The sequence below is a fragment of the Aedes aegypti genome, chromosome 2 (assembly GCF_002204515.2).
Source record: "Aedes aegypti strain LVP_AGWG chromosome 2, AaegL5.0 Primary Assembly, whole genome shotgun sequence".
Classification (NCBI taxonomy): domain Eukaryota; kingdom Metazoa; phylum Arthropoda; class Insecta; order Diptera; family Culicidae; genus Aedes; species Aedes aegypti.
This window is the reverse complement of record NC_035108.1, coordinates 332,201,356-332,216,404: the sequence shown is the minus strand read 5'-3', so window position 1 is coordinate 332,216,404 and position 15,049 is coordinate 332,201,356. Positions and strand designations below refer to the sequence as shown.

The window sequence follows — 15,049 nt, the reverse complement described above, 5'->3', positions numbered from 1 at the left end:
TAGCATCGTTAATATATTTGTACCAGCGGAAGTTAAACGGAAATGTTGAGTCATGCAAAATAGATAATGAAAAGCAAGAATCAGAGCCAGAAATCAGTTCACATAAAACGACGTATGTACGTGCGAAATGGGCATTCCCGGTCTGAAACGCGCGACCCATTACCCGCCTTTTTTACGAGCCAGTCGCACGCGTTTATGTGTGTATACTCACGTCGTTAATTTACACCTACCGCGAGACACTAAAATTGCAGTAAAAAGCGATCAAAACAAAGCGAAAGCAAAAATCAAACACACATAAACACGTCGTTTGTTGACGCTGGCAATTAAAACCTATAATTTGAACAATAAAAAATGTTCTTATGACTCTGCACATAAACATCTGAGTCTGACTGCGACAAACGAATGGCAGTCTTTTGTAATGACTGTAGAACTTTTTTCCGTTGAAGGTTTTTAAAGGAATTCTATGAATCATGAGAGCAAAAGTTTTACGTAATAAATATTGCACTTATGACAAGAATTGCCGCCGAACCCTATCACAAACAACATTCTTCGTTACCATCGCCCAATTCATCCAATGACGTGTATCCATGGCAACGCCGATCCCTGCCAGCAGCATCCTTCTTCGGACAATCAAAATATCTTACGAACGAAAAGTTTTTATCTGTTTTAGAAGTTGTCTTCTCCTGTCCGCGAGTGAAGACCATGGGCGCAGTAGCCATGGCTACCAAGAAAATGGCGCCTATCAGTTGAATGTGACGCTACTTTCGAAAAACATTGATAAATCACTGGCGGAAACCGGTTCGAAGATCGGGAAAACCCGCTCTCCACCACAACCTCTTCGTAACAGAAACGAAAATCTTGTTTTTCTTTTTTCAAATATTTGAAGAGTTTGCGTTCTGCTCTGCAAGGATTCAGCCGGATGATTTAATGATGTTGGGATGGGCATAAAAAAACATAACAACAAGTTGATTTATGATTTTAGTTCAGTTATTGGATTTGTTTACTGTCGTTTTATGTGCTTACCACATAAAATTTAAAATATGTTGTGACTTATTGGTGGATCAGCCAATCCACTATATTTGACTTTCAATCATTCTCAATAATGTTTTTGTTAGTATATTTTAAGACTACACAAAGAAATCGGTTTGTTTTAGAGCATTTTCTAGATCGCTCAGGGAATTTCTCGCCGATTCCTTGCAGAAATTTTCTACAGCAACTTTGGACGGACATTTATTTTCAACTGCGTACTGCGATCAGAAAAAAACGCCTACATGATCGTTTCCTTGCAGGAATTTCCAATGCATCAAGATAGGCCAAGATTTTTTTTCAGCAGTGAATCAGGCTTAAGTATGTAAACCAGTGGTCTTCAACCTAATTGATTATGCGGGCCACCTCAATGCTTATGTTTTACGCACCGGGCCACAAAATATGTTAGGATGAATTGGCTACAAATGAAATTGCAAAGATATATCTTTCTCGTGTTTACATGTCTGAGATCATGTAATTCCCTGGAGAATATCTTGGTGAAAATAATCCAAAAATCATCAACTATTCAAATATCTAGATTGACGTTAATTTCAGATATTCCTTTTTTAAAAGAAGCTTTCAATATGATCAACGAAAAAAAAGGTTTGCCATAAAGAAATTTCTTATACATTGCACAAATTATGTCACGCTCGAAGGGGGGAGGGGTCAAGCCAAGCGTGACAAGCCTTACAAAAAAAAATTGGAGGACTCATACGGAAAGCGTGACAAGGGGGGGAGCGAAAAAGCGGAAATTTAGCGTGACATAATTTGTGTACCATCCCTAACGTACAACAATAGGACTCCTCATTTCAATCTAATACCATGAAAAGTATATGGGTGAACACTAGCGTGCTGCTTATTTTTCAAAAATTCCTGTGCTCTAATGAACTCAAATCACATTAAAAAAGAAACCTCGAAGTTTGAGCTAAAAATGTTAAGATTTGGAGGTGGCGCAAGCGTCTTGAAGGTGAATTTTCAAGTTATAAAAAATGACCTTTAGGTAAATACACCATAGCTTTGTTTTTCTCCTATCAAATTTTGAAACTTTTAGCTTAATTATCTTCAAAACTAAATTAGTAAAAACTTTGTCCAAAATAGAAACTAGTCTTTGTCCAAAATCGAAACTAGTCTTAGTTAAAAATAGTTTTCTCCAAATTTTCCCTCATTCTACTAAAATATTCATCTTTGTTTGTCCATAACTTTATAAATACTCCAAATCCAAATCTTTTTACATGCTTTTGAAACAAATTTAGTTGTTGTCAAACTGTTCATACAACACATTTTTATACAAAACGGTTTTGACTTAGTTATTCAACAAAAACTACCCTAATTTTTTTTTATTGTTTAAGTTTTTTCGCCGAAAATTACATTTTTTCTATAAAACTTTAGTTTATAAAGCATCTTGTTTTAATTACGAGTTCAATATTGCATATATATTTTACCTTGTGCAAAAATATTTTTGCATCAAAATTATTCAAAAATAGTAGCTAAGTCCTTTTCAAAGGTTTACCAAATGAGAAAAAGTATTTTCAGCTTTAGTAATAATGTTCAACTGGCAAAAGTTTGAACTGGCATTTTTTCGTTAAAAAATCACGTTTTTGGTTGAATAACTCGGTCAAAACATTTTTTTACTAAAATATGATATATGAACAGTTTAAAAACAAACTAAATTAGCTTTCAAAGCATGTAAAATGTTTTGGAATCGGTTAAGTATTCATGAAGTTATGGTCAAAGAAAGATGAAAATTTTAGTAAAATGAGGAAAAAAAAATAGAGAAAACTATTTTGGAGTAGTTTTACTTTTAACTAAAACTAGTATGGATTTTAGACAAATTTGGTGTTCTACAAAGTTTTCATAAATTAAATTTTGAAAAGAATTATGCTAAAAGTTTCAAAATTAGTTGATAAATAACAAAGTTATGTTTATTTCACTGAAGGCAATTTTTTATGACTTGAAAATTCACTTACGCTACCTCTAGATGTTAATATTTTTAGCTGAAATTTTGAAGTTTTATATGTCTTTTTATGTGATTTGAGTTTAGAAGAGCACACGAAGTTTTTATTTTAAGAACTTTTGAAAAATAAGCCGCACCCTAGTGACTTCAACTACATTCAAGTGCTTTAAATAAGCGTAATGAAGAGTTTTCGAAACGAAGCAATTCTGAGGCATATGAGGAAAATTTGATGCGTTTGGAGCAATTCAGACAAATTTATAACGATTTTAATAACCGATTTTTTTAAAACATAGTTGCAAGAACAAAGGAATCCTGCCATAAAAAATACAACATGCGGAAAGTTTTTTTGAAATTAAACGTATGGCCAAATAGGTAACCACTATGGCTATAACAACATTTTTGATAATTAATATCTCTCAAAGCTATCAGCATTTACGTCAATAGATTTTTAGTGGATTGTCAGTGCTTGTGAAATCATTATCAAAAACTTCAATAAATTCCTTGGAGGATTTTTAAAGGGTTTTTACCGCCATCATCAGTATATTTCTTCAGAAATTGTGAACGAACGTATACATTATTTTGCGTCCATATGAATGAATTCCTCCAAATATTTTTTATCACTTTCGTCGGTATAATCACAACGATGTTTTGAACTCTTCCTAAGACATATAGTGCGCTCCTTCTATGATTCGTAGCAAGTATGTACTTATAACAGATGTGATCATTTGAAGATTCCTTAAGTGTTTGTTATCTTGGCGAATTTCTTGTGAGATCTTTGTATAAAAGCCAGAAAAATCTGTTTGATGACAATTCTAGGTGAATTATTTGAGAAAGTATTAGAATACTCGAACATTCTAACAGTTAAATATAGCTTGAGGCATTGAGACTATGCAACCACTGTTCCAAACCGATTGTTTGTTTGTTGATAGTTCGCATTTGGACGTATACATGCGTTTGTAAAATTAGACTAACTGTTCAAAATAATATTTTAGATATATGGTAAGTATTACTCAAATTTTTAAATAATAGGTACGTATTAAGTGACTCAATTTATCTCTCAATAATTTGTTTTTTTTTTATCGAAATACAAAAAATGATATGAATGCAATGAACAAGTTTATAACCACACTTAAAAAGATATCATATTTCCATTACAATGACAATGTGAGCCACATTGAAATGTGTCTGAAATCAATATTTGATAAAAAAAAATGTGTCAAGGAACGGCGTCACAAAATACGTCATGTTCTTAGGAAAAGGTGTGGGGCGGCAGTGATGGATTACGATTTATATCAGCGGCGTTTCCCTAGCCTCGAACCTACCTGTTCTACGACAAGAAATACATAAATTTTCACAACAAATGCGCATTTACTGAATAGAAAATGGTTTAAAATGGTCGATATTTTTTATTGCAGGTTTTCTATAATATCGATTTTAATGTCGTAGAACAGGTTGAAAGTAAGGTTACGATTCGCCCCTAATTGATATTCAATTTTCTAAGTCTTCATAAATACAAAATGTGTGACATAGTGGCGAGGGGGGATGATGTCCAAATTTCGGGTGCCGTGATTTATGGACGATCGACTTTTATCGGCAACTAGAAATAAACTTTTAATTCACAGTATTTTTCGATCCAAACACTACAATGAATACACCCATATGGTTCTTTGCAGTGCTGCCACATACACTGTTTTATCTGAATTAACACAATTTTTTTCTTGTTGTTGCCTACAGATCACATATCAGTGATTTTCAGGATAGAAGAGATTTTTAAGATATTAGGATATTTCACGAATTTAGGACACGGAAATGCCATTTCTCTGGTAAGATCTTCTCAAAACTCAAAACAAAAAGGTATTTTCATTTTTTAGAAACAATTATGGATCTTGAACGAACTTTTTGTAGAAAAAAAACTCAAATTAAAAAATGTTGACATGTCAAGAACAAACCATAATACGTTTGCAAAGGTTCTTATCGATGTAGAAAACAGCATTTTTTTTTATTTTGTGCGATTCAGATTTTTACCAAGATTTTTGGAGGATAACTTATGATAGAAAAGTGTCAGAAAAAAATTTGGCAACACTGGTTCTTTGTTCTGTTAGTTAACCATGATACAATTGACAAGGCTGAACGAATAGTTTTGTCAGAGTTGTCTTTAATTGAAGTAAATAGGCTCCACATGCAGTTGATTTCGAGTTGCCGATAATATAACAACTAATTAACCCACAGTTCTTATGGGAAGCTTGCCGAAGAAAATGCGGGTGCCAATAGTCATCACATGAAAACAAGGAATCGTAAACAAATTTCAAAGCAAGTATCGACGATTCTGTTCTGACTTGTTAGCGCATATGAACAGGCAAACTAATGATTTGTCATGGTAAGTCAAAGTAAATTGCAACAGAGCCATGGCATTGGTTTAGAACGCCAAGAATACGTAAATTCCCATATTAAAAAATAAATAAATATGTAGATTGATCAGACAAATTACAATTATGAATTCAGTTCCATCCAAGCATAATCCAAAAAAAAATAAAACATAACGCATGCAATATAAGAAAATTTCAAAAACAAGTTCAAAAAAATTCACCTGGATTGGGCTGTGACTGGTACGACTGCTTCTTCATCCACTCGAAGGGGCTTTTCACCGGCGTCGGTCGGGAGGCAATCTGCGGCGAGGACGATCCGTTCGGGGCTCCCGGGCTGGACATATCGCTACCGGAAACGGTAATCGGCGGCGACGGTATGCTGTGCAGGGCATCGGGACAGTGTTCACCGGCGTTGTTGTTATTGTTGTTGTTGGCGCCCGGTGTCGTTTGTCCCAGATGCAGACCTCCGGAACTTGCCCCATGGGGAAGCAGCGTCGTTTGGGGCGGCGTGGAGAAATTTTCGTGCCCGCTCCAGTCCGGACTGGACTGGTGGAATACGTGGGGATGTGGGTAATACATGGGCTGGGGGGAGGACTCTCCGTCGCCGATGAACTGCGGATGCGGCGGTTGATGCTGGTAGTTTCCCGGATACCATCCCGCTGATGCAGAATACGGCAGATTGCCGCTATGGTTCTTCGGGTACATAGCAAAGTGATTGTAGTAGGACACCATTTTTGATCGATTCAGATATTCTCACGGTTTATCACTAATAATTCGTCACTTCAGGTTAATCCAATCAGCTACAACGTTTTCTAATAATTACTATAATTCACTTTCCATCTTCACCATCATTGTTCTTCTAGCACAATTTGTTTTCCAGTTTACAGGATCATCATAAATCACAACATATCGGCAAGTAATCTCCAAGCGACACCTTGGTCCATTGGACTCCCGTAAGTACACTTTATTGTCAATCAAATTATTAAACGTAACAATTGGGCAATAAATAAGCTTTCACTGTCTTAATCCGTGGTACACTCGTCTGGAGCGCTCGAAAAGCCTTGGAGCTATGCGGCAACCGTTAGCCGTAGGTAGATATGAACTGTCCCAATGGCTTCAAAAACTCGAAATCCTCCGGAGCACAAACGAAACACAACTTTACCCAACGAACCACGGCCTCAGACTGACGGGTAAGATTATTACCCGTGTTTACTTTGGCACTCGACAAGGGGCGTTGCCAACAGCCATTGTTGGGCCAATCAACGGGCCCACGGCGGACATTTCTGTACCTGCCAGCCAATCGCATGCGCGCTCGCTACCCATTCCACATTGCTGCGTCAGCGGATGCCAACGATAGAGTAAGCGAGGCAGCACATATCTGCTGCTCATAGCGTGGGACTTTGGTCGTCTCTTGTTCGCAGCTGTAATCGTACAGTCTCACGTACGCCATTTGTGATAACACGCAAACCGCGACCATGGAAAGCACGGTTCAGCTGTGGCGTTTTACCATCCAGTGAAAAAAGGCCGATGTTTAGCCAATGGACTAGCCATAGTGGCTCAAAGTGGCAGATTTGATAAAAATCTTTGATATGTTTCAGTAGAGGCGCATCAATTCGTCGCTCGACGGATTTCTTTCGTCCTACATTCAAATACCGATGAAAGTTATGTTCAGGACTTGGGGGAAATTTCATTTAAAAGAACTGTGATATAATAACAGTAAAGTCGAAAAATGATCTATTTATGTACATCCCATCTATTTATAATAAACTACGAGTCTCTATTTTGGTAGTTGAACTGATAAGACAGCATTCCGTGTATTTATTCTGAGTTTTATGCTTCTCAAACTGTCATACAATGTTTTCTTCCTTTTATTCTTATCAATCGCCAACTGTCAACCCAGTTGAATCTGCTGAAATGGTTTTGTTCCTTAACCCCTTTACCGGCAGCTTCATTTTTACCGCTAATAAAATATTCAAATCGCGATAACTTTTTTGTTTTTCGATATTTTCGCAACATTCTTTCACAAGTTCTCAAAAAACTCTTTAAGTTTTCGAATATGTGTCGATATTGATAATTGGTCATCTGGATCCGGAGATATTCCAAAATTTCTTGGGGGACCGACGCGTAGCCATAACCCACGTAAATATCTCAGGCTACAGAATTTTCATCGTATTCGGATATTTACTCCTCGAAATGATACATTAATGCTAGTATGTTGTGAAAAAATGAAGCGATTTGGTGCAGCCGTCTTTGAGTAATGAGCATTTATGTTTCTGATACCACCCTGGACAACTAAAGATCTTGAAAACTCTAAAAAGCCTCATAGCGTAATTTTCAGATTTCTACAAGAATACTGAGCCGATTTGTATGATTTTTTCAGAGTAGCTCTTCAATACTTGGTATTGTATAGTACACATTTTATTTTTTGATAACTTGACCAAAAACAAAATAGCCGCCAAATACATTTTATATGAAAAATCTCGGTCCCCCAAGGAATATCAGAATATTTTCAAAACCACATCACCAATGATTAATATCGACCCGGCTTCCTCAACTAGAAGAGTTTTTTGAAAAAATGGTGCAAAAATATCGAGGTTAAGGTTTGAAGAGTGAGTTTTCAATATGGGATGATAAGGTTCTACTTAAATTACAGTACTAGCGTGTTTGAAACATTTCCCAAAATTTCTCCATAGTAATTTCCATATAAACCTACATTGTCTTTGGGCCACCTTTAAATCACCACCTAGAAAGCTGAAAATTTCAAAGAACACTATTTTTATGGTACGGATGGTAAGGAACATATGGGAGATAGGATATTCAAACATTTTTAAAATTTGAATCGCCCTACGTTGTGCATAGTAATCTCCATATAAACTTTAAATGGCTTCAAAGTTTATATGGAGATTACTAGTCACAACGTCAACCTTTTGTGTTCAGCCCTCCATCTCTTGGTATTTAAATATAATATGGGAAAGTGAACAAACTTTTCTCATGTGAAATCCTTTCAGCTACAACTTTGCCGAAGACCACATTTTGATTGGACGTCAGGATAAATTAAATTGTCGAAAACGATATCTTGATTGAAAATGCTTATAAAATCCAGAGTAACTTTATTTTCAATTGAACTAGTGAGACCTGATGTGAAATTGTACACAATTTCAAATTGCATAGCGAGTTTTTTGGGCTTTTTCGATATTGATTTAAAATATTTTCTATTCCGCAGTATTTTCCAAAAAAATCGTTGTCCAGACGGGTTAGGTGTCGTTTATATAACGGCGACGAATTACATGGAATTAAAAAAAACTTGTTTTGCATTTCCGACAGTCGCGTAAATTGAGACCTACTTTTTAAATGGTTTCAAAATTAACAAAAACGATGTAGTTATGTTTGATTTTCTGAAAAAAAAACTGTTCTTTTCATTTGAAGCAGTAAGGACACATGATCTGCCTAGAATTTTGGAAGGATTATTTGAGAAAAAATCAGCTGCTACTCAAAATATGCCGATTCTAACGAAACGCAATATACGTGCTTAGGGTAAAAGCACGAATTTTGGCCAGCCTAAGAGAAAATGTCAATAAAAAATAAATAGGAAGCCGTATCTATACTACAAATATGTCAAATGCAAGCTTTCAATCCATATTATGTGTGTAAAATATCAAAACTGAGCTAAAACCATTTTTTCGCTTTGAAAATCCCGTTGGTCAATATAGGCCAACGGAACCAGTTTCGGCCAGAGATTTAACTGCAGTTCCTAAATTGGCCAATTGCATTGATTTCTCATAGGGGCCCAGATAGATGTAGCGGTAAACGCGCAGCTATTCAGCAAGACCAAGCTGAGGGTCGTGGGTTCAAATCCCACCGGTCGAGGATCTTTTCGGGTTGGAAATTTTCTCGACTTCCCTGGGCATAGAGTATCTTCGTACTTGCCACACGATATACGCATGCAAAAATGGTCATTGGCATAGTAAAGCTCTCAGTTAATAACTGTGGAAGTGCTCATAAGAACACTAAGCTGAGAAGCAGGCTCTGTCCCAGTGGGGACGTAATGCCAGAAAGAAGAAGAATTGATTTCTCATGAGAATGGCCAAATTAGGAGTGCCCTGGCCAAATTTGGTGCATGGGAGTTAAAACTGTAAGGAAAATCAATTGTTATTCTCATGTTTTTAATCAATTTGGACGAGTAAATAAATGTAGCTCTATCATATGAATGTGGTCTACTGAACACAACAGGTTTCTCTCTGATTAGCTATGTAAAACGGTGTATAATCCACTATGGCTAAAACTGGCGTACGGCAAAAACCGCTGCTTCTACCCTACTTATTTGGCTTTACATCAATTATCTTGACCTCGCCAACAATATTTCGCCAATTCACTCGGTTCATGGCCGCTTCTCTCCATCCTCGACTGTGACCCACGCTCTCCAGGTCCTGGTGCACCTGGTCAATCCACCTAGCTCGTTGCGCCGTACGCCTTCTTGTTCCGACCGGATTCGTAGCGAACACCATCTTTACAGGGTTGTTGTCCGGCATTCTTGCAACATGCCCTGCCCAGCGTATCCTTCCAGCTTTAGCTACCTTCACGATACTGGGTTCGTCGTAGAGTTGAGCGAGCTCGTAGTTCATCCTTCGCCGCCACACGCCGTTCTCCTGCACGCCGCCGAAGATCGTCCTTAGTTCTCGGCGTTCGAAAACCCCAAGAGCTTGCAAGTCCTCCTCGAGCATAGTCCACGCCTCATGCCCATAGAGGACTACCGGGCTTATGAGCGTTTTGTACATCGTGCATTTGGTGCGGGGGTGAATCTTTCTTGACCGCAGTTTCTTATGGAGCCCATAGTAGGCACGACTTCCGCTGATGATGCGCCTTCGTATTTCCCGACTAACATTGTTGTCAGCCGTCAACAAGGATCCGAGGTAGACGAACTCGTCCACCACCTCGAAGGTATCCCCGTCTATCGTAACACTGCTTCCTAGGCGGACCCTGTCGCGCTCAGTTCCGCCAACCAGTATGTACTTTGTTTTCGACGCATTCACCATTAGCCCGACTCTTGTTGCTTCGCGTTTCAGGCGGGTGAACAAATCTGCCATCGTTTCAAGTTTTCTCCCAATAATATCCATGTCGTCCGCGAAGCAAACAAATTGTCCGGATCTCGTGAAAATTGTGCCTCGACTGTAAAGTCCGACTCTCCGCATGACACCTTCAAGTGTAATATTGAACAACAGGCACGAAAGTCCGTCGCCCTGTCGTAGTCCCCGCCGAGACTCGAACGAACTGGAGTGTTCTCCCGAGATCTTCACGCAGTTGCTCTGATCAATCTTGTGAGCTTCCCGGGAAAGCTGTTCTCGTCCATTTCTGGAGGATTTGCCGCACGGAAATGATCTGGTCCGTTGTCGAGCGGCCGTCGATGAAACCTGCTTGATAACTTCCCACGAACTCGTTTGCTATAGGTGATAGACGACGGAAGAGAATCTGCGATAGCACTTTGTAGGCGGCGTTTAGGATGGTGATTGCACGATAATTTTCACACTCCAGTTTGTCGCCCTTTTTGTAGATAGGGCAAATAACGCCTTGCTTCCACTCCTCCGGTAGCTGTTCCGTTTCCCAGATTCTGACTATCAGCCGATGCAGACAAGCGGCCAACCTGTCCGGGCCCATCTTGATGAGTTCGGCTCCGATACCATCCTTGCCAGCGGCCTTGTTGTTCTTGAGCTGTTGAATGGCATCCTTAACTTCCCCCATAGTGGGTGCTGGTTGATTTCTGCTGTCCGCTGTGCTGACGTAGCCAGCGCCTTCGCTGTCCTCACCTTCTGTGCCTGTGTTCTCTGCGCATTCAGGTGTTCATCGTAATCCACCTTTCGATCACATCGCGTCCGTCCGTCAATATGCTCCCATCCTTATCCCGGCACATCTCAGCTCGCGGCACGAAACCTTTGCGGGATGTGTTGAGCTTCTCATAGAACTTCCGCGTTTATTGAGAACGGTACAGCTACTCCATCTCTTGGCATTCCAACTCTTCCAGGCGGCGCTTTTTGTCCCGGAATAGGCGGGTTTGCTGTTTCCGCTTCAGTCTGTATCGTTCCACGTTTTGCCGCGTACCATGCTGCAGCATTGCAGCCCGCGCTGTATTCTCCTCCTCCTGGCACTCCTCGTCGAACCAATCGTTTCTTGAGCTCCGTTCCACATATCCGACAACGCTTTCGGCAGCGTCGTTAATGGCTGCGTAACGCAATATATCATTGTCAATTAAAGTGTCCTTTTAGTATTTAAATACAGTCGGCTGTCCACATCTCGATATCGAAGGGACCATCGAGATAGGGAGAGACAAAGAACATTAATTTAATGAACACTATATTGACAATCACTCCGTTACTACACAGTATTAAAAATCCATGTAAATTTAAGCTATTTATAATGCACATGAAGGGAATGCCACAGATAGCGCGAAATTCAGCTGACAACTAAATTTAGAACCTTCGATTTGGTAGCACATGTAAATTTTAATCAACGCGTAAAATTACATCGTGGGTTCTGATGTTTCTTGTTTGCTATGAGAAACGAACAAGCGGAAAACAAATCAAGGTGGAAGAGCCGATTTTCAGTAAATGGATACAACCACATGAATGCTTCTTTCTCAATTATAAGGAAAGGATATACATAAGTTTGAATGAAAACACTATTTATTTCTTCATTAAATCACAAATTATTGAGCACTACACTTATTAACTCTCCGTCAAGCACCTCACAGTTGCACCGCTTTCTCCCAGGACAATCGCTCGAAAAATGTATGTTCCGTATATGTTTTACGCACTGTCTGCTGCCACAAACCTCCTAATTTATTACACACAAGAATCATTGTTACTAAACACAATTGCACAAAATAAATCAAGAATAACTTCAAACCTTCACAATACGTTGCAAACACATTTTCAATATGGCTGCCTGCTGCTGCGGAGGTTGCAGAGGCCGCACCAGCGGCAATCTCGGTCACGCTCTGTTCGTGTAAAATTAAAGCATAGTTTGCTAAAATCTCAATGCGCAACACACAAATTTAAATACATTGGAAGACAAATCAAAACATTGGCGTAGTTTCAAATTACTTCTGGGGAAGATGCGTGTGCATTACGAAACGCTTATTTTTACGTCTGATGTACGAATACGAGTACCTACTTTCAACGATTTTTTGTAATTCTACTATGGATAATATTCAGATTTTTTTTCTGTGTAGGAAAATAATAAACAAACAAACATTTCGAGTTTCCAAATTGTTCTGAATCACTTGAATCTGGTCTAGTAACCTTTTATAATGTTCGATTGACATATGGAGAGAAAATTGGGAACAAAAAATCAACAGGAACACATCGAGATATGGAGATATCGAGATAAGGACGATATCGAAATATGGAGAGAGAAATCGTATGCAGAATGAAGGGACCGAAACAATCATCGACATAGGGAGAGATATCGAGATGTCGAACATAGAGATGTGGAAAGTAGACTGTACTGGTATATTTAGTTTATTTTTGATTTCTAGTGTTACGTCCTTACTAAATGGCTCACGAGGCTGTTTTACAGCATAGCGTTCTTCTGAGCACTTCCAAAAATACACAGTATTAAAAATCCATGTAAATTTAAGCTATTTATAATGCACATGAAGGGAATGCCACAGATAGCGCGAAATTCAGCTGACAACTAAATTTAGAACCTTCGATTTGGTAGCACATGTAAATTTTAATCAACGCGTAAAATTACATCGTGGGTTCTGATGTTTCTTGTTTGCTATGAGAAACGAACAAGCGGAAAACAAATCAAGGTGGAAGAGCCGATTTTCAGTAAATGGATACAACCACATGAATGCTTCTTTCTCAATTATAAGGAAAGGATATACATAAGTTTGAATGAAAACACTATTTATTTCTTCATTAAATCACAAATTATTGAGCACTACACTTATTAACTCTCCGTCAAGCACCTCACAGTTGCACCGCTTTCTCCCAGGACAATCGCTCGAAAAATGTATGTTCCGTATATGTTTTACGCACTGTCTGCTGCCACAAACCTCCTAATTTATTACACACAAGAATCATTGTTACTAAACACAATTGCACAAAATAAATCAAGAATAACTTCAAACCTTCACAATACGTTGCAAACACATTTTCAATATGGCTGCCTGCTGCTGCGGAGGTTGCAGAGGCCGCACCAGCGGCAATCTCGGTCACGCTCTGTTCGTGTAAAATTAAAGCATAGTTTGCTAAAATCTCAATGCGCAACACACAAATTTAAATACATTGGAAGACAAATCAAAACATTGGCGTAGTTTCAAATTACTTCTGGGGAAGATGCGTGTGCATTACGAAACGCTTATTTTTACGTCTGATGTACGAATACGAGTACCTACTTTCAACGATTTTTTGTAATTCTACTATGGATAATATTCAGATTTTTTTTCTGTGTACTAACGGAGAACTTTCTTTGTCAATTGATCATTTTGCATGTGTATATTTGCGTAACAAGCACGGAGTTACGCTATGCTCTTGAAACCGGAGAAATTTTTAACCCGAAAATATCCTCAACCGGCGGGATTCGAACTCACGACGACTCTCAGCGTGGTCTTGCTGTATAGTTGTGCTATTGCCGCTACGGCTACTTATTTTAGTCCATGATTCGTATTAAACTGATATTTCATAAAATCACTATATTTATAATGACAAAACTTCGTTTACTAATGATTTTGGAATCACAGAGATGAACCAGCCTCTGGCTGAAAATCTCTCTAATAAAATTAAAATAAAGTAAAAAATGATTTTGGGTTCTGGGTTTCTCCTGCACTACTTTTTCAGTGTTCGAACCACTGCAATCTTCCAAAACCCAAGGCCTTGTGCGGTTGAACTGGGTGTCGAACTAGGGCGTCTGCGAAAAACAGCACTTGCTCAGCTCCTCACGAATTCGGCCTAATAGGAAAAAAAGGCAGATACGCGTGTGATAATGATGTTTGATTAATGTCATAAAACCCGACTTGCCACACTCCAAAAACCAGTCCAGTTGCGGCGCAGCCTAGGCGTGTTCTTTGGATCTGGGGTTGATCTTTGTGGCAATAGCAGCGTCCCAGTCTCCTCTAATGACTTGGAATGGGGTGGGGTGAAACTGAACTTTGCTGGCGTCATAAGGGCTGTCTTTCGATGACTACTAATGAATGTGTATAACCTACCCGCATAAAACGAGCCCCGGTTTGGAGGCAGTTTCTACGGCGTGAAAGAAAACTGCGGCGGCGATGATGATAATGGTGATGGTGGTGTGCTTGGAACTAATCAGTCATAAAAACCGGTCCCGACGATGTTGTTCGCTCATTCAATTATTCTCGGTGCATATTCGTTGTCGAAGGGACTCTGAATGCTCTTCATTATTCTTATAATTTATTTCTTGTTATATAATTGTTATTGTTTCAAAAACCATGTATTTCACTGATTGTATATATTTTATAAGCATTCGTTCTATAAACTTAGTGTTCGTTCATTAGAAACATTTTTCAAACAGGACAACACTTCATTCTATATATAAAGGTGGGGCAAAAGTTTCCTAGTTTTCCTAGTTTATTCATCAGCATCAGGAAATGAGTCTAAACAACACTGGGGGTGTGGATACAGAGAAATCAATAGTTAACTTCATTGTTATGGTCAGCTAACGTGAATGATGTAATTCTTACTTT

General features: G+C 38.7%; 1 protein-coding gene and 2 long non-coding RNA genes across 4 annotated transcripts in view; all 3 read right to left on the bottom strand.

The window, feature by feature from the left end:
- Positions 1-6,549, bottom strand: part of LOC5564673 (homeotic protein caudal) — a 65,395-nt gene extending 58,846 nt beyond the window's left edge. The window contains exon 1 of one of the 2 annotated variants that reach the window (XM_021845973.1): positions 5,568-6,549. In XM_021845973.1, coding sequence (XP_021701665.1) covers positions 5,568-6,078 — 511 coding nt within the window. In that variant the 5' untranslated portion in view covers positions 6,079-6,549. The remainder of the gene's footprint in view (positions 1-5,567) is intronic. The other variant, XM_001648970.2, reaches the window with a different exon arrangement.
- A 5,453-nt stretch (positions 6,550-12,002) lies between these two features.
- On the bottom strand, positions 12,003-12,559 carry LOC110676793. Its single transcript, XR_002500725.1, has 2 exons — positions 12,244-12,559; positions 12,003-12,171 (listed from the first exon to the last, which is right to left on the bottom strand). It is a non-coding gene; the product is annotated as an uncharacterized LOC110676793 (long non-coding RNA).
- A 674-nt stretch (positions 12,560-13,233) lies between these two features.
- Positions 13,234-13,881, bottom strand: LOC110676792. Its single transcript, XR_002500724.1, has 2 exons — positions 13,475-13,881; positions 13,234-13,402 (listed from the first exon to the last, which is right to left on the bottom strand). It is a non-coding gene; the product is annotated as an uncharacterized LOC110676792 (long non-coding RNA).
- Between the last annotated feature and the right edge of the window lie 1,168 nt (positions 13,882-15,049).